An 18,984-nucleotide genomic window follows, 5' to 3' on the forward strand; every position below is an offset into this window, starting at 1 on the left:
TTGAAATGGTTAAATACGGAGGCTACGGAACTCCCATCTATGGTTTGCGAAAATGTGAATCATACAGTGGAAATGCTGGAGATTTTATTCTAAAAATTAGGGAAAGTGGATACAACACAACCCGTGGTACCACCGCTAACGTACGCGTACCTAACTTTGATGGTATAATATTTCACGAATTTCAGTACGAATATTCCGGAGGATTTTGGCTTGGTAGTGCTAGGTATGTTGAACATCAGAGCGTTATGGATTTATCCAGTCGCTACAAAGCTATATGATTATAAAATTAAAATACATATGATTTTTCTTGAACTTCATTCACAGTAATCTTAATGGTCGATACATACTTAAACAGGATGTTTACACCAACTACTTTCAAGATGATTGGAGCTACGAAATGAACTACCAAACTTACCTTCATTGGGGAGATATAGAAGTTGGGACCATTAAAACAACAAAAATGATGGTTCGACCTAAGATAAATAAAAATTAACCTCGTTGCATTCATGCAGATAAAACCCCAAAAAGAGGAAAGTGAGATGGCATTTACGACTAACCACGTAATGTGCAGGAATCAATGGGTTTTACATCAGAATGAAAAAAGAAGCTTCTATCTATTTTGAAGGCCGGAAATCGGAGCCACCGAACGGTCGCTGCTGCATGGTCCCATCCAAATTGGACCGCATAATCTCGGCTCCTGGTCGCTCGAACGCGTCCAGTACAGCATTCCCTGATAAGGATCAACGGCGTGTCGGCATGGATGATGATTTACATTAGTGATCAGCACCGTACGCACGTCTGGATTTACTAGGCTCGCGAACTCGTTAGCAATATTAAAAGGATCGCGTTATCCAATCGACCGCCACCTCCGTCAGTCCGATATCCTCAAGCTGTTCAAAGTGACAGATTGTGGTCTTATAGGTCCAAAAATGTTCCGGATACCAATTGAAAAACATTTGTGGCCACCACGCCACACACGCGTTTTTATAAAAAAAAATAGACAAAAATTACCACTATTTTATGTAAAACCGGTAAGGCCACATTAGGGGCCGGGGGCACTCTATAAGGTCTTTGTACCGAGTTACTGCTGTTTAGTGTCTTAAAGGCACATTTAAACGACACGAACTTCAAAGCGTGAATGTTGATGCCTCAATGTTGTACAAATCAGTTTGTGATTATAAATTTACCAACAATTGTTAAGCGACCGGCAATGGCACGAACGCTCAACAGCATAAAACTTTCGGCCAAAATTTGTCGATAAGAGGTACAGAAATATTACAAAAAAATCTCGATTATAAGATTATGTTGCTGCCCAATCATCGCACTGAACACATAGAAATTATTAATGCTGGAAAATTCCAACAGATAATCATCGAACCAGCGACCAAATGAATTTGAAACAAAACAGAAAAGGCTTATCAGGAAGATTTACTTCTTTCACTACGACAAAACATACAGCATGCAAAAAGCGCTGGACAAGAAGTAAGCATAAGAATCAACACGAAAACAAAAACATAACAAAATAGTACTCTTAACAATTTTAGTAAACAGTACTAAAAAAACATTCACAGTATTTTCTGTAATAAAATTAATAGAGCTCTTGTAAAAATTATTGTACCATGTTTCAGTTCTTCAATCATCTTCTTTTGATTTATTTTGATCAGATGCGGGTTCTACTGATTTTCAGATTTATTTTGTGACATGTTTTATTATTCGTTATTATACACCATTATACACCAGTGTTAATACTATTAAAGTGTTATTTAATTAAGAAAAACATTTTCATCATGTTCGATGAGATCGAAAGTCAAGCACATAATTTCAAAGTTCTTATCGGTTGCAAAACTAAAAGTCGGAGGGGCAGCACCACCAAACGAAACCACGTAATCCAAAGGTATCGAGTCATGTTACAAGTGCTTCATTCAATCGCCTCTAGTGCCTCTAAGCTCTGATATCTTCCGGGAGCTTTGGTCGAGATGGAAAAAAATGGTATCCCACTTCCACGGTGTCGCAAGGTTGGTTCGTTAAAAATGGAAAATATCGTACTCATGGTGAAAGTTCCCGGCGCTCACCTGAACTCGGGCTAGGTCAACACGGTGTACCAAGTGGGCTTTGCGCTAGGTTACATCTTCGTTTGCTAGTGTTGCCAGCGGTGGATTTCGGTTCCGTTTCGGCGGCACGTTACGTGCGGATTACACCGGATATGCAGATGTCGAACACCCCCTTAACGAACCTCCCAGGGCTCGATAGACGTTTGGCAGCTCCGTTGGGAAGCGGAACGGCTACCATGCTCTCCAAATCGACGCGACCCTTCACTGTTGCTACCGATGGATCCGACTTTTTGGTGCACCTTCTCGGAAAGCACTGTGCAAAATGTTCCGCATGCACGCCAGATTACCGAGCCAGGATACCGGCTGGACCGCCCATCTGCTAGCCTCAAGTGGAGCAAATGTGGGCGCCAAAAAAGGAACATCCAGCTCCCTTCCACAATATGGCCGAACGGCATGCACCATGCCAACAGTTCTCGCACAGGGCCGAAAACAGAGTATACTCGACGCCCGCCATGGACCGATAACGCAACACTCGATGGGGCTCAACTTCCACTCCAGGCTAGGCTATCGGGACCCCGAATCGGTTCGCCTTTTTTTGTTTGTTGTCGATTGCACTTTGGCGCTGGCAAGCGGTCCCATTCGGGTGCGCCGTGTTCGATATTTCTTTTTTATTACCCCCATACATCTTGGTGCAGCTACTCCTAATACTACCACTGCTACCATGCCGATAACAACGGCATCTTATGCCCCTAACGGATGGACCCCCACCGCACCATCGGAGCAACAGGGGCTAACGATGAGTCTCCAATGGTTTCGAGCATAGAATCGCTCCTTTCCGAGACGCCATCGACAGGCGGCTAAAAGATGCACCTTTCGGACGCTTGCACTCTCGAGAAGTCTCGTTCCGGTGCACTTGCTAACATCAGAAGAATAAAAGGCTGCACTTTACGAGCAGCTTACAATTCCTTCTTGCTTACCCCTATCACAGCCGTGTCCGCACTTGTCTTAAGGAGCTCGCCCTTTGCCATAGCCCCTAGCCCTCAGCCATCCCCCCCCCTCCCCCCCTCCGACTGGACTAGTCGCACGAGCTGCAGCTGAAACCGGTGCCGCATTCTCACAACCGTTTCAGAGATAAATATTTAATGCACCCCCATTTTTTTCCCTTCCACCGGGGCAACAGAAGTCGAGTGCTTTCCAACGCTAGGCGCCGGGTGTGTGTGTATCTGTGGGAGAGCGCACGGCATCTAATTACATATTTATCAGTTTAGTTAGCTTCATAGTTTATGATGTATGTGTGCAACTGCATCACTTTTTCCTTTTCAAATCCTTCGACTTTGCGCTGTTCCGTGTGAAATTCAGGTGAAACAACAAATGGGTTTCGGGAGATTGTAAATAGTCATTCTCAAGCTATCGTAATGTGCATAATTTATTGCCGTAGCTTTGGTAGGGAAGAAGATTTCATGAAAAAAGATAGTAGAATCGGAAAAAGGAATTAAATTGAAAAAATCTTGAAAATATTCATACTACAAGCTTGCCATAACCAGCTCACACAGATCTTTATAACTCATGTTCTTGTATTTCCGTGGAATATTGATGAACTATAATTAAAAATATTAGAGTACCAAACACAACATTCTCTATCGTATCCAAATGATAAAACAACTCCTTTGGCGTGTCAATCGTCAAATAGCTCAGTGTAAGAATATGGAATCGATTTGTTAGAAGCTCTAAAATCAACTATTTCAAATATTCCAAACATCATTTTGTAAAGCTAAATTAGCTATAACGGAGTCTTAAAGTTCAGTGGCACCACCACATTAAAACTGCGTTGTGCTTTCTGCGTAATTTAAAACGGTAGGTAACGTTAGTCTCTATACCCACCATTAACACACTCATCGCACTATATTGACAACTGTAAGTTTATTTTTCGCGATCATTCGACCCCTGGTGAACTTTCGGTTGCAGGGCAAAAATTATAAATATAAAAAGAACGCTCGTCGACTTCCTGTTGCGCATGAATGATTGAGCGAGCGACAGGGCACCCCTTCGGCGGGCGAATAATTTCCATCCGCCAGTCCGGGCCATTTCCTAGCTGAATAAAACATTTGATTAGTTTCCGTACATCAATCCTTCATATTCAGACATTCCGGCGTGGGCGCTGCATGCAAGCTCCGGGCCTAATTCGGCCGGTGCGAGCGCGAAAAGTTACCGGGAACGGACTTTGGCCAACTATTTCCAATCGAAAATTCAATTAAATTTATTTCATACTGTTCCGGTGCGCCGGATATGAGGCTCCCGTATCGCCACGGCAGCAGGACGCATCGGGTCGATTTGATTCGCCATAGAATCGGCTGGAGCGTTCCAAGAAGCGCATGAAGGCGGAACTACAATGCACCCACGGGCGGGTAGCCACGGGGACACTTCCTAGCATCCTCGACAGCGCGCCCCGGGTCGGCCGAAAAATCCAATATCCATTTGCCGCCAAACGCGGGGGCTTAGGATCGATTCAATTTTCGACGGACTCTATAAAGAACGTCCCGAACGCTACGAAGGCCGGTCGTGCTTAGTTGGGCATTCAAATCCACTCCAGAGTAGTGACACCCTCTAAATCCACTCCGTATGGTATTCCACACTCACACACACACACACACGTTCCATGGCACGTTTGGCATGCAACCCGAACGCTTCGTAAACGTTCCCCAAACTTGCTGCTTCGGTCGACAACCCCTTCCGTTACCCACCTTGGCGGATGTAACAAACCGTTTCCGGCTCATTCACTTACCGGACACATTACGGCATAGATAAACTTGTCAAATGGGGAGGGCTTAAAGAGACGTTTGCCATGTGCTTGACACGAGCTTTCCCCCCGCAACGGCGATGTTCAGCAGCCTAAACCGCACTTGCATGACATTTCTATGCAGCAGTGCAGCATTTTTTAAGAAATTTCTTTAGCTTACTTTTAAAAACATTTGAGCTTGTCCTACCCTTTTTATTAATCACCATATATTTTGCATAAATTTCATGAACTACATTGATGATTACAAGCAAAACAAAAAGTTTACTAACGAATACTTCAATTCGCGTAATGTTAACGTTTCTCAGCGTTGGGACTTTCTGTGTTTTCGTAGCCATTTCTAATCTGTTTCATTTTGCTTCTAAAGCAAAATTAATAACACGATTTAAAATAAAACTAAAGCTAGAAAATCAGCAAAAAAGCTCCTCCACAAATTTTTGTTTGCTCTTAGAGGAATTGTTATAAGTTTATAATTTGATATATTTTCATTCAATTTCTTTCACGTTTCTTTTATAGATAGATCCGGTTAAGTTTATCACATTACATTGGTACATTGTACTTGGATTACGTCTTACCGTTCATAAAAGAGGAAAAAACCTCCTCCGAAAGCAATGCAAAGTGGAAAAAATTGAACATCTTTTGGAAATTGTGTATTGTGTCTTACAGTTGCGTTAAATTTTAATATTACCTCTACAGTCTCTTTTGGTCAATTTTTTGCAATTTAATTCATAATTAACATTAGTGTGTTGTAACTCGAAGCTATTTATATTAAATCTATTCCTCATTTTCTACAAACATTATTTATTTTACTTTGTGCATGAAACGTGTTTGAAAATGTGTTGGCAGAATAGTCAAACGAAATCATACGGCTTTCGCAAGAGTTGCGCATCATTTCTCGTTTCTGATTTGTTTTTTTTTTCACGTTTTGTCCCGGTGAGCAAATCTTGCCAATCGATCTCCCCCTCTGAATGCCTTCACGTCACAGCAAGTCGCACTCGAAACCGAATGATTGAGTATCGATTTAAGATCAAACCCTCGCCTTAGTCGCATCCACCCCCCGAGACGCTGGCCGAGTTCCGGCGGAAAATCTGGGCTGCCCGACGTAGAACGGCACCATCCTGGCCATCCTGTGCTCCTCGCAACTCCGCGGTCCGCTCCGAAGGCGATGGGCGATGCGCCGGCAGAAGATTTCACCGATCAGGATGCCGATTGACAGGGCCAGCCCGCCGGCCAGCAGCACGAACGCCGAGACGACTGCGTCCAGGCCCACTATCAGGTCGGTCGGGGCAATCTGGCGAACGCATTTCGGTTTCGGTTCCTGCCAGACGTTGCGCTGCCGCTGCATTAAGCCCGCTTCATTCAACCGGCGTAATCTGTGAGTTTAGTCCCGGGGATTTGGTGGCCCCGGTGAAGGCCATTGCACACGCACACATACATACACACCCCGGAGATAATCCATCCACGAGCAGAACAAAAAAGTGCCGAAAAAGTCAGCACGAAAAAAATGGAAACAAACAAATATCAACTCTCAACATTCAGGCACTCGAGATCGTGAGGTGGTGCGGGGGTGAGAAAAAGAGTGAGAGAAAAAAAACACACATTTTCCATCGCACTACCTCAGGTGCAGATAAAAACAGGAATGAAAAGAAAACGAACGAAGGACGAAAAAATACACCAGAAAAACCATGCTCAACGACTGAATAAATCCAAAATTGGCCACAGTCTATCACAGGAAGAACCGTTCGGCCACACGACCGCACCTTCTGGGGCTGCGTATCTCCGGCAAGGTGAACCGTTGGCACACAGCACCAATGACTTTTCCACCGTGGCTCCGCAGGCGACGAAAGCAGGTGATGGGGGTTATTGAAACTATGATTGAAATCGAGCATAAAAATCGAGCATGACGTTCGATGGCGTTGAGAGTGTACCGTGCGCCTCCATCGCGCCCGATGATGCTTTGTGGCTTCTGATGCTGATGCTGACCGATTAGCCAGTGCCGAAACACGAAACACTGTTGAAGGGCGCACGGAATATGTGACACTTGAAACTGTTATTTTTTAAATGCAAAAAAAAGATGACAAATATTTTTCATCTGATGACGCTGAATATTTACTTTAATAAATGATTCCATGATCGTGAGAAAATTTAATACCCTGACCAAATTTGGTTTATAGGGAGGCACGGGTCATTATGCTGTTTTTTTTTCTTCATTTATCATTCGATCGGTTTTAGTTTTCGAAAAATAAAAATATCTCTTACTCACTTTTTCCTAGATATGTTTTAAGATACAGATACAGTACAATACAGATATACAATTCGCAAATTTAATCACAAAATCAAGAGAAAATTATTGTTCCATGAATAATAGGATTATCAAATTGCTTGATTCAAATGATTTCTACTTTCCTGGTGGAAATGTTTACAGGCTTTTCAAATTGCTATACTTCATTTTAATATTGTTGTTTTGTTGGTAAATCAATTTTTTAATTATTATTTTGTCTTTTCAATACACGCAGGCGTAAACATTAAGTACTTTACGCATAGAAAGGCATTTAAACACATTTGTTTCATAGTCTATAGTGAAGCTTGCCGTTTTACAAATTCACTTCATGAATTGCAATGAACTAATGTTTATTTTTGGAGCACATTTTCTACCCCAAAACAGTACCAATCTAAGCCATTTGCGATGGAAATAAAAGTTTATTGTATCGAGAAATCCCAAAACAAGTAACTGAAAAATTGAAACAGTATTCATTGTGACAACATTAACGTGAATGAAAAACTTTGCTTTAAAAATCACAATCATGATTTGTAAAACACAAATTGAATTTTTTTAAATATTTTCGAAACGAAAACTCAGGGCACCGATTAAACTCGCCCACACGGCGGCTCTACTGGTTCTGTACACTCTCTCACCCCCAGCAACTACCCTCCCGGTCCCTCCGCTCCCTCCGCTCCATTCTTACCCGTAGGTTATGACGTCACGGTACGGTGAATTCTTCTGGACGATCGCCACCATCCACTGCGACGACACGGGAAACATATCAATTTCACTCAGCTCGCAAATTTCCCGCTCGCCGAACGTCTGCCGGATGATGCGGTAGGCGGCCGATATGGCCACGTGGAACGCGTACCCGCCGTCCAGGACCAGCTGCAGACCGTCGGCGGCGGGCAGGAAGTGGGACTCGTTGCGGCCGGTGCGCGCATCGTAGTACTCGATCCGGGTCCGGTACAGCTCCAGCGAGTCGGCATCGGTTGTGCGCTGGAAAATTTTGGAGAGCTATTCGTTTTTTTCCCATTCTTTGTTTGTGGGTTTTTATTTCACTCTTTTTCCCTCTGGGTGACGATATCATCCATAGAGCCATTAGCAGAAGAAAGGAAAAAAAAACACACTCACAGTGGCGTATCCCGAGAGTCCTACGAAATAATGCAATGCACGCACCCACTCAGTTCGGGGGACATCGGACACATATGCTCCCGGATGGAGAGGGTCAGGAAAAATAGTGGAAACTGAAAAAAGCAGTCGGGACAGGCAAACAGTAGGATAGAGCGACAGGGAAAGATTTCCCACAAAACGATGCTGAAATGGGGAGCCGAAAAAAAAATGACCAACCAACACAAACGATGCCCCAACTCTTCTGCACCCAGAGCTACAGTTTCCATTGTTTTGCACGTCCGGATGGCCAAATAAACCGGTCCACCTTTTCGCTTTTCCTATTGTGTGTACCGTTTTTTTTTTCTTCCTCCCCGGTTCGCTTGTTCATGCATTTCGCATCTAATCTATTTGCGTACAGCCTGGTCTAATCTGTTTACGTTCTCTTTAGAGGCAGGACGTTGGGCATACGTGTATCGTCGGGTGCACCGGACCGTGCAATGCAAGCGAGTTGATACAACCTAAAATATTTGCATTTTCCTTCCCGAGATCCATCGCTCACTCTTACGGTTTTTGGGGAATGTCTTTCTTCGGAACATTTTTCCAAAGGTTTACAAAAGGATAAGTGGACCAACAAAACATCACTAGATCCGTAAGCGGAATCCATCTTGCAGCATGCTCCTGAAACTTCTGGAAAACTTTAAAAGAAAAACTTAATTATGTGGGTTGGCCTTCAACCGAGCAACCTACTGCAAGGGAACTTCGCTCGCTGCCGGATGTCTTCGGAAAGCCTTACCCGAACCTGGCATAAATTTCAATCAAACACTAACCACAAAGTAATCTCTGGAATAGGGAATATCCTCGATGCCGAGCGTGAGGCGGCTGTCAATCAAGCCGCGCAGCGTTTTTATACTCTTCGGCTGCTCCATTAGCAGCGAGCCGACGATGCTGGCCGAGTAGTACTGGAACATTAGGTAGCCGAAGAGCAGGATGAAAAATGACGTACATCTGCCGGATGATAGGTGCGGTATCTCGGATAATCCTGTTAAATGGAACGAAAGTAATACGGGTGGCTAAGGGCGAAGGGTCATTTGCCGGCACGGGTGTCGGACACACAACGCAAAACAACAAAAGCCACTGAAGAACAAGCTTCACGAATACTGTATTACGATAACTAACTTAACTATCAAACTGCTTTGATTTTTGTCTTAAAAAAATAAAAATAATTGAATCGTACTTGCGATAAGCTGTTGCCGATGGATATTAGTTGAAATTTGTTTTTCATATATTTTTATGCTTTACTAGGTTTGTTCATTCTTGATAGCGTGTTGCGTTACTAACTTTAAAACATACAAATCAAAATCTATTAGGAGCAAAATTAAATATCAATATACCCCCTTTCGACAACGGAATTTATTTCAACGTTCAAACGTTCAACGGGGTTAATCGTTTGAAAATCGATAGGTATATCGCGAAGCATCGCTCCTTCTTTGGAGCTTCCTCGCTTTCTATCTTCCAGCAGTCCGAATGATTGATTTTCCACATGTCAAGAAATGTTTCCTGTCAGTTTCTAGCGTCTCGCATACGTGAAACATAAGTCGGAGTGACAGCGTAACAATACCGCCGAGCAAATCGGGCGGCAATATTGGAATGGTTAAACTTTTCACATCATGCGTACATACAGGCCGGTGCGGATGGACCTTTGTTTCTCCGGTGGAGCATATCCGTGGAAGGAAAGAGAAAAATGGGTTCTCTATCGAGGCCGTTGCTTTGTAAAAATCAATCATAACCGGCTGAAAGGAAACATGATAAATCTTAATGAAACGTGAAGCCATACGCAACGGAAGGCGGAGGGAATGGGTTCCTTCATCTCACCAATGAATGTTGGCCACATTCCAGTGGAAATCATGTATTTTAACATTTTTGAAAACTTTTTAAATTAACCTGAAGATTGGTTTTATAAGAGTGAAACGGGATTTTTCGTATTGATTATTCAAATATGTCACTAGCAAATTTAAATTTAATGTTGCTATTTTTAGGCAGATTTTGATATATTATTAAAAATATAAAGGGTTCAAAGCATGTCATAATTTCAACTTGAATTTAAATTGCTTATAAAATTTGATATACGTGCTTATACTTTCTTGTAATATGTTTGCAAATTAACTGTTGAATCAAGATAAGAAGAAAAGTTTATAACTTCTAGCGCAACAATAAATAATTTCTCAACTGCCTACGCCAAGCTTTTATTGCATGGTCATATTTGTTAATCCAAGGGCACGATAAAAGAGGTAAGGTGTTGGAGCAAGCACTGGCAACGATCAATAAATATCTACTCAATTTGATGAAAATTTCCATTCCCCAATTCCAATCAAGCAGCGAACACGGCTTACACAGGCAGTGTAATTTACGAACGATGCAACTTGTCCAACGTGCCAAAGCAAACACCACCGAAACTTTTCGCGACGGGAGCCACAAATAACAGAAGAAAGCAAAAACCTGATGGACGATAAAAAATGTTCTATCTCCGTTACCTTGTTGACAAACGCCTCCGAGAAAGAGTAAAACGCTCTTCGATGCCTTTTCCGCCTTATAATTGCATTTGGTGCCATCGTTTCCGGCCACCGGCTGAAGTCGATGCGTTCTCGACGACGACGGCGATGTGTGCACATCCTTGTTATGGCAATTGTTCCCCGTTCCCGGTGCACCGCCCCCAACACGCTGACGACAGTCCGGATATTGCCGGTGGCAGATTTTCCAACGCCACCCGACGGTTTTCGGCGGCCTTTCGATTGAGAAAAGCCACCGAAAACGAATACGGATAGAAGCGACGATAGACGATAGAGAAAAAAATAAGAGTTAGATGTGCAGTTTGACACTCGGGAAAAAATAAATCCCCGTTCGGGGTAGGGTGGCTCACATACAACAAAGGAAAACTGGTGTACGAAAAAAAACTCATCGTTATTTCGTTCGGCCTTTTCCCCAAACAGGCCACCATTAAAAAGATCCACCCGTATTCGATACGACAAACTTTGCATTTGCTGATTGAAGTGAAAAATGTTTCTTGTAATAATGATTTTCTTCCGGTAAACGGGGGACGGTTGGAGCGGGGTGTTTTTCTTCACGAGGAACGGGGGTTTTTCTTGCCGTAACGTAGTTTGCCGTTTGACATAAAACCCGATATTCACTATCCCTTCTTCTGATGGGTTGCACATTGTTCGATCGACCTCCGGTCGGGCCTCCGATCCGTTGCATCCAAAGTGCATCCGGCTTTTGTGCAGTGTGCAGACGGGGGCGACGTTGGTGGCGAGCTACATGCTCCACACAAAAGGTGAATCTCATTCCACTAATGATGTCGGTCCAAAAGTGGAAACCGATCGTGCTGCAGCTGCATCCGGTGTGGTGTCCGCATTGGCGCGGAACGACTGAACAAGTCGTTTTCCCGATGACTCCGGCCCCGAGCTGCAGCAAGCGGATGGAAATAATGCCGTCGAGTGCCAGCTGCAAGCAATTTGTGAGCGCTACTGCTGGAGACTAGTCGAGATTGATCCGTTTTTCACCGAATCGACAGCGTATTGAACATGGATATACTGCATACATTGACAATGGTTCGCCGTTCTCAGAAAATCATTACATTAAAAGATGTAAACCTTTCAATGGGTCTAAACATAAACCAACGAGGATGCAAATGTTTGTATAATAAAAATGTTTCTCTGAAACACGATACAAAACTTATCATGCAATCCTAGCGCGCATACCCTTTAAACTCCACGCCATTGCATGCACGAATGAATCGTTTTAACGGGCATGCATTGCCGATCTCATCAACATAAATAAAAGCAAAGCGTGCATATCACCTACCGGGCGTCGGCTGCATCAGATTCTCCGCCGGATGCTGGCACGTCCTCGCTGTAACGGATGTCTTTCACTCGCTGCCAATATTGTCGCTGCATCGGTGACGGCTTAGGGCGGCTTAAAAAGGATTCGCTTCCACTCCGGTACGCTTCCGGTGACACGTTTCCCGCCGCCTCATCCGCCCGGAGCGTCGCCGTGCTGGCTCGATCGAAGTTGGCCGTGGCCCTCGCGTTCTGCCACATTGTTCTCCATGCGCTTGCAATTCCACCGACAATGCTGCACCATGGCAACGGAACCGGAGCCGTTCGGTGTCTTATCGGTATCCCCCGGTCGGTCGCTGTCGGGAAGAATGGGTGAAACGATCTATAAATACCTGTCCAATCACATTAGGACACCTATCATCGCCCAGCCCGCCCGGTTCCGTTGTAGGTGGGAGAAAAGCTCGATGTCTATTAGGGAATGTTTCCATTGCACTGTAGACGCTGATGGATTACTAGGCGATAGGATGTAATAAACATGGAACATTGAGAATGGAACATGTTTTAGAAAGAAAAAATCACCTGAAAATGAATTGAAACAGCTGACACTGGCAACATAAATCATTCGAAGTGTCTTGCTCATGCAACGCTGGATAACATCATCAAGGACGAAGCATTTAGAATTTCTCACACATCCGTACGACTAGTGACGAAAAAATATTTTCCCACCCATTTATTTGATTAACACATCTTACTCGTGTGAGTGATGGTAATCTTCACCCATTAAGCAAACAATCCTAATTTCTTGCAATTCATTGAAGAAAAAAAGTACCGAACTACAAAAAACGACACTCTCAAATAGTTTACTAAAACTAAAATCATTTAAAGTTCTCAAAGAGCCTCTAGTTTAAAATTGTGGGACAGAACCCCAGGAAGGGGTTCATGGGGTAATATACAACCATTAAGGAAAACTATTGAATTGTCTGTGTCAATCAATTCATTTGATTCATTACGGTTCAAATTAGAAACCTCTTAGGGAAGTTTAGACTTTTTTTACTAAAATAAAAAAAATCAAGAATATTTCAATTTTTAAAAGTTCAACCATAACAAAACGGCAATACACACCGTAACAAAAGAGCAATATGCACCAAAACAAAAATGCACCACTCCTCAAAAAAACAAATTAGGATCCATCAACAAAATGAAAAAAAACTGTACTTTGACCGAAAGTTAATTAAATACAAGGAGTGAAACCTTTTATTAATCAAGGTCTATATTTTGAACGATAATAATTCGTTTTAGTTTACTAACAAACTGATGCATTTTGCCCCGACCTACGGGATGCTTAATGCCCCGTTCATAGTTGAAGGCAAATATGCAATTTGAAGCTCCGATTCCAATGTACCGGATTATGTTTGCCGTGTACAAAAACAACGATTTTTGTACTGTTTGTTCCTTAGCGGAGTGGTCTGCAAAATTACATCAAAACATGTTCGAACCCGCGATGTTTTTGTTTTGTTTTTATTTCACTTTAATGTTAATATAAAAAGCTAGCAAACTCACAGGATTAACATATTTTAGCTCACTATAGCAGAATGACTACTTTTTTCGCGATCAAAACAAGTTTTTTATAAGAAAGCGGAACAAGTGCGTTTTGCCTCAGAGGTGCATATTACCCCAGTCACCCCTTGTGAAAAAGAACGCACGTGAATATTAATTTAATAAAAACTCTATTTAGGGGTATAGTATATTAATAGTTTAGTAAAAGAGGATCCTGGAGTCTAAATAACAACCATAAAATGAATTGTCTTTTTTAGTCATCTAGGTTTTTAGGGCATCTCTATTTCAAATGACCATCATTATACTCCAATTTAATATATTACTTTACAACATTTTCCTTTTTCTCGTTAGCAATTGCTTTGCTTTAATAAGACCTACAACCGTTTTTCCTACTCTAGCCGTTTAAAACTGCTTAAATTATATTGTTCAGTATGAGTTAATGACCACGCATTTACTGCAACAAAGTATTTTAATTAATCTACATAACACCTATTAGAAAAAAACCTTACATGCCAGAAAATAGGTGAATAAGTGAATAAGTTACCTGTGTACTCGAAGTAAAAGCTGAAACTCAACGCAGCCGCCAGCATTATGCCCCAAACCACCATCAAGTACCAGACGATCGTTTCGAAGGGCAGCAAGAAGGGATTCTTGACCGCATCCTGACGCGCTGGATGGCGAAAGATGAAGCAGGGCCTGCAAAACGGTCGGAATTACGGTTGGGGGAAACGCACACGATGGCGCAGGTCAACAAACCGCTCGATGAAGGTACGCGTGGTGTAGCTGACGACGCGGTGGCGCTCCTGGCGAAAGAACATGGGCGACCCGCCGAGGTCCACTTCCCGCCGGGACAGTGCTCCGATCATGCCATCGAACGTGCCGTTCCGCAGATAGCCCCAGCTCTTGGTGCGCCGGTTGACGAAGCTGCCCAATGCAATGCACAAGTTTGATGGCTTTAGTGAAGTACTTACAGTATTCGCACCCTTCCTTCGGTCGCATTTCGCGGGGGGAAGAAAGTTTTTCTCGGCGAGCAAGGAAATAAGTTCTTCGCCAACGATATAAAAAAGAAAACTAAACTGTCAAACATTCTACTGAACTACCCTCCACTCCCCCAAACAGGCGCTGCCTTTTCTACCTAACCTTTCATTATCTGGACATCGTCAGGCCCCGGTTGAGGCATTTCGGGATCAAACTAACCTTCTCCATGGCCGTCAGCAGCTCATCATCATCATCCGGCCATAATAATCATTAATCATGTGTGAAAAGTTAAACCACAAAAGCCCTCCCATACCCGTCCCTCCATGGGCGAGGCGTAAAATGCTGGCGGTGCCGATATCAGTAATGAATCGAACTTTCACCCACCCCACGCTGGATCTCACACTCCCCGGCAATAAAAGGGCGACCCTTACGTAAAGTTGTAGAAATCCTTCAGCATGCTCATCAGCCCGTAGTTGTAGCGGTGCACGGCATCGAGATGGGTGTTCCGCGGCGTCGTCAGATACCGCTCGAACGGTTGGTGCGGTCGCTGTGTCACCACGGTCATTATCTTCAGCTTCAGCCCGTCCATGTTCCGGCGGCGTACCACGGTCGTTTCGTGCCGCTCCACCACAAGCCCGCCGGCCGGCGCATAGCGCCCCAGTGGCTCGACTTTCAGTTTGCCACCGCTCATGTAGCCAGGATTCCTTTAGGGTGGGTGGAGAGGAATAGACAGAAATCGAACACGGACAAGGAAGAGAGGGTTTGTTTGAGACCGGAACATCGAACCGGTGTAGCGATAAGCAAAGTAATTTTTATGCTTGTACGACTATCTAGCCAACGGACAGATCGGAAGGATTGATTCTAATCAACTACCAAGCATGTCATAAACATCAAAGTGTTTGTACCGACGGCCAGTATGCAACAGCCATGGGTGGTATGGGATGTCAGCAACATGCAAGCATGCAAGATGGTGCCGCAAGAAATGTGTTTTCAGAGACTTTACGCTCTTTCCGTTATTTCCATTCATCGTATCAACAGGGATACAATTTTAGTAGAAATATGATTTTCAGTTAAAATTTAAATCATTCGAAACATATTTTGCGTACGGTTTTCAATTATGCCCACAGCTAAAAGAAAACATATTTAAAAAACAGTTTTATTTAAAGAAAATTTAAAGAAAATAAGGTTTATGCAGGATACATTTTGATTTCGAAAATAAAAAAGGCTGATTTATAAAAGTTGCCAAGCTGTACGCTAGTTCTAGTATGGTTTGGAACAACAGAAGAAAGCAATTCTATTGCATCGATGTAGGTATTCAATATCCGAACATCACAGAACCAGTGTGACGCAATGCGGTTAAATTTGGTCCAGCTTCGCAGCTCGTTGTTGATCGCTGTTTTTGTTTTTTTTTTAAGTCACGAAAACATCATTGGGTGCGCAACTAACCACCCCTCGACATAGAAGTTTCCGTAGTGTAGCGGTTATCACGTCTGCTTCACACGCAGAAGGTCCCCGGTTCGAACCCGGGCGGAAACAGATCAGTTTTTTTTCCCTACATGTTGTTAGTTGTGTGTCTTTTTAGCAATCGCTAATCGCTATGACATCTATGACCGAGTGTAGACTAGGCTAGATTATACTAGACATTCATAATGACACACAAGAATAATATCTAATCACGAAGGCGCGAGAGAAGTAAGAAACGAGTTTTATGTAAGTCATCAATCTCTTGGCAAGGGAAGTGGGTTGAAATGGACAAGCGAGGAGTCGATAATGACCGCGAGCCGTCTAAAATCAACCCCCTCCCCATCCATGCTCTCCCTTCCTCCCTTCCTCCCTACCTATTCTAACAACACTCTACGGTGGTGCGATGGACAGAACGTACAAAACGAAAACAAAGGAACGGATGATTACCAGAGATCATAGAGTGTGAATTCCCGATAGGTTGCATCCGCAGGCCGCGCAATGGTTATTTCTGCATTCATGCTGACGTTCATTGTTGCGAACAAGTCGAAGGCATTGCCCGGGGCGCTTGCAGCGGTGCCAACGCCGGCACTCCGTTCCCAATCGGTCTCTGTTGGTTCTCTCGAACCGCCAAGGCTGCTGTTTCCCAGCGTCGTTGGGCCATCGTTTCCATTGTAATTTTTATCAATTATCAGCCAGTGGAACGACGCGTTGAAGAGTTCATATTTAGATGCCTGCAGTCAAAGCGGATTGCATCAGTCATCAATAATATTGTAGCAGGGAAGAGAAAAAGGCCGGGGGATTCCGAAAAGTTAAGGTGTGTACCAAAAGGATTGCTTATAGACTGATATTCCTTATTACCAGCGACTGGAGGTATTTTTGTAGATCTTAAAAAATCATTGGATGAATATTTACAGTTCTTAAAATGATAAAATACAATTAAAACTTTTGATTCTGGTTTAAAAACAAATTAATTTACATTCGGAAACTAATTCCTGTAAGGACGCCATCCGAAATAATTGGATTATTTAATTAGAGGAGTAAATGGTAACGGTAACGAAAGCATGAAACTCCCCTTTGGAAGTTTTGTTCTACAAATTGGCATTTCCACAATAAGACATACAAGAAAATTAAATTTAAACAGTTTTTAAAACAGGTACGACAAGATAGTGCCCTTTTATAGGCAAAATTAATTATTACAAACAGGAATAACGAAATATCTCGTGGCGCAACCAATGTTTAAGAAAATTAAACTAAAACGAAAAATATTCTGCAGAACAAATGATTGAAAATTCATGGTTGACGCTATTTTGCGATCCACACTGTGCTACAATGCTACGTGAAACATCGTTTCGATGAAAGCGAAGGATCAAACCTTTCGTATCGTCCTTCACCAACCAACCATTTTTGGAGCCGTTCCGTGTAGAACTGTACTGTATCTTGATTCATCCCACATAAATTCAACTTAAGCTTAACGCTTTTTAACGTCTGCGATAGTACCCTACACGATTACGCTAATCCCTCCGAGAACGCCATTGCTGTCTCCTACGTTTGCTTGATGCGAGGACGATTGATATCCCACGTGAAATTCGGAGCGCTCACTAAAGGCACAATAATTCCATGCTCACCTGTTCCAGTACGATCGGTGCATTTTGGCAGGCCATGTGTAGCAGGACGAATTGATGAAATTCCAGCGACTTGCGAAGGGCACTCGAGAACTGTTCGGACTGCCCCGGTGGTTCGTGGTCCATATTCACCGTTCGCACCGGAACGCTTCCGGCCGTCAATTGCGATAAAACCTGGTAAATGAGCAGTAACTTTTGGTAGCATGTGAAAACGATACCCATTTTCAGGCCTTTATGATCCCGGAAAAACTGGTAAACCAATGCGGCCACCGGTTCGTCGTAATCGTCATTTTTTATCGTCCCACTGCTAGCCGTTGACAGCACGGCCGGAAGGATTGCACACAGAAGGCACCACACGACCAGCCGTATGTGAGGCAGATGCATCATCATCAATCGGGTACGCTTTTTCAAATCCACTCGCGACTTCCCTGGTACACTGTGGGGATATTCGTTCAGGTGGTTACTATTTATACCGGATCAACCAGAACCGAAGCGGGGCAGCAATTGCTTCATCATTTTTCAACCGCAATCGCTGACGGAACTTGTCCATACGTAATGATTTGCTGGCAATAAGGTGCGCCAAAAAGCCGTACGCCAGTAACAAACGATACCACCGCTATACGCATATATTGGAAGAAAGATCATTTAGTTGTCAAATCGATTTACGACCACGAGAACTAAATTACTTCTCAATTGAACATTTCGATGCAGAAGCTATTGGATGACCATTTAAAATGTAAAGCATTCAAAACGAGATTAGTTCGGTGAAATTAAGAAGTTTGCAATAATGAAAGAAATATAAATTGAAGAAACAGATTGAGCTATTATTCAAACTGCGTTTGGGGGGTAAACCATACGATGGGTAATTTTAGATCCGCCTTTACCACGTAAGTGCAGCTAAATGGCAAATGTTTGATGATCTCTACATGGACTTCCAAAAAAACTCATTCCTTGACCAAGTTTAAAGTGTGTCTTAAATTGTTTCTAAATATAAAATTCAATTTGCAATCGTGTTGGCAAATATTTTATTTTATTTTTTCTTATTATTTTTTTGGTTTGGCTTTTCTTTAATATTTTTTTGGTTTTTCCAGCGTTCCCTCCAAACACAGAAGAATAGCAGAAGACAACGTTCTTCAAAATCAAAATTTCATTAGTAAATAGTAAAATGAATCTGTTACTTTAAAGATAGTTCTAAAATTACCCGAAAGGTTTATTAATAGAAAAGTAATTTATAGCTATCCCGTATTAACTTTATGCTCAATACAATTCTGCCGAAGAAAGAAATGAAAAAAACAACTGCTTATTTACG

General features: G+C 42.9%; 1 protein-coding gene and 1 non-coding gene across 2 annotated transcripts; one reads left to right on the forward strand and one right to left on the reverse strand.

Moving 5' to 3' along the window:
* Window positions 1-614: 614 nt before the first annotated feature.
* Window positions 615-18,062, reverse strand: LOC131265171 (ionotropic receptor 75a-like). Its single transcript, XM_058267431.1, has 11 exons — window positions 17,679-18,062; window positions 16,501-16,784; window positions 15,021-15,293; window positions 14,368-14,535; window positions 14,156-14,307; window positions 12,080-12,410; window positions 10,753-11,003; window positions 9,049-9,260; window positions 7,812-8,107; window positions 5,989-6,218; window positions 615-730 (listed from the first exon to the last, which is right to left on the reverse strand). Exons 1-11 carry the CDS (start codon window positions 18,060-18,062, stop codon window positions 615-617), a joined length of 2,697 nt encoding a protein of 898 aa, XP_058123414.1.
* On the forward strand, window positions 16,053-16,125 carry Trnav-cac (transfer RNA valine (anticodon CAC)). Its single transcript has one exon. It is a non-coding gene; the product is annotated as a tRNA-Val (tRNA).
* Window positions 18,063-18,984: the final 922 nt, after the last annotated feature.

The sequence above is a fragment of the Anopheles coustani genome, chromosome 2, assembly GCF_943734705.1.
Source record: "Anopheles coustani chromosome 2, idAnoCousDA_361_x.2, whole genome shotgun sequence".
Taxonomy (NCBI): domain Eukaryota; kingdom Metazoa; phylum Arthropoda; class Insecta; order Diptera; family Culicidae; genus Anopheles; species Anopheles coustani.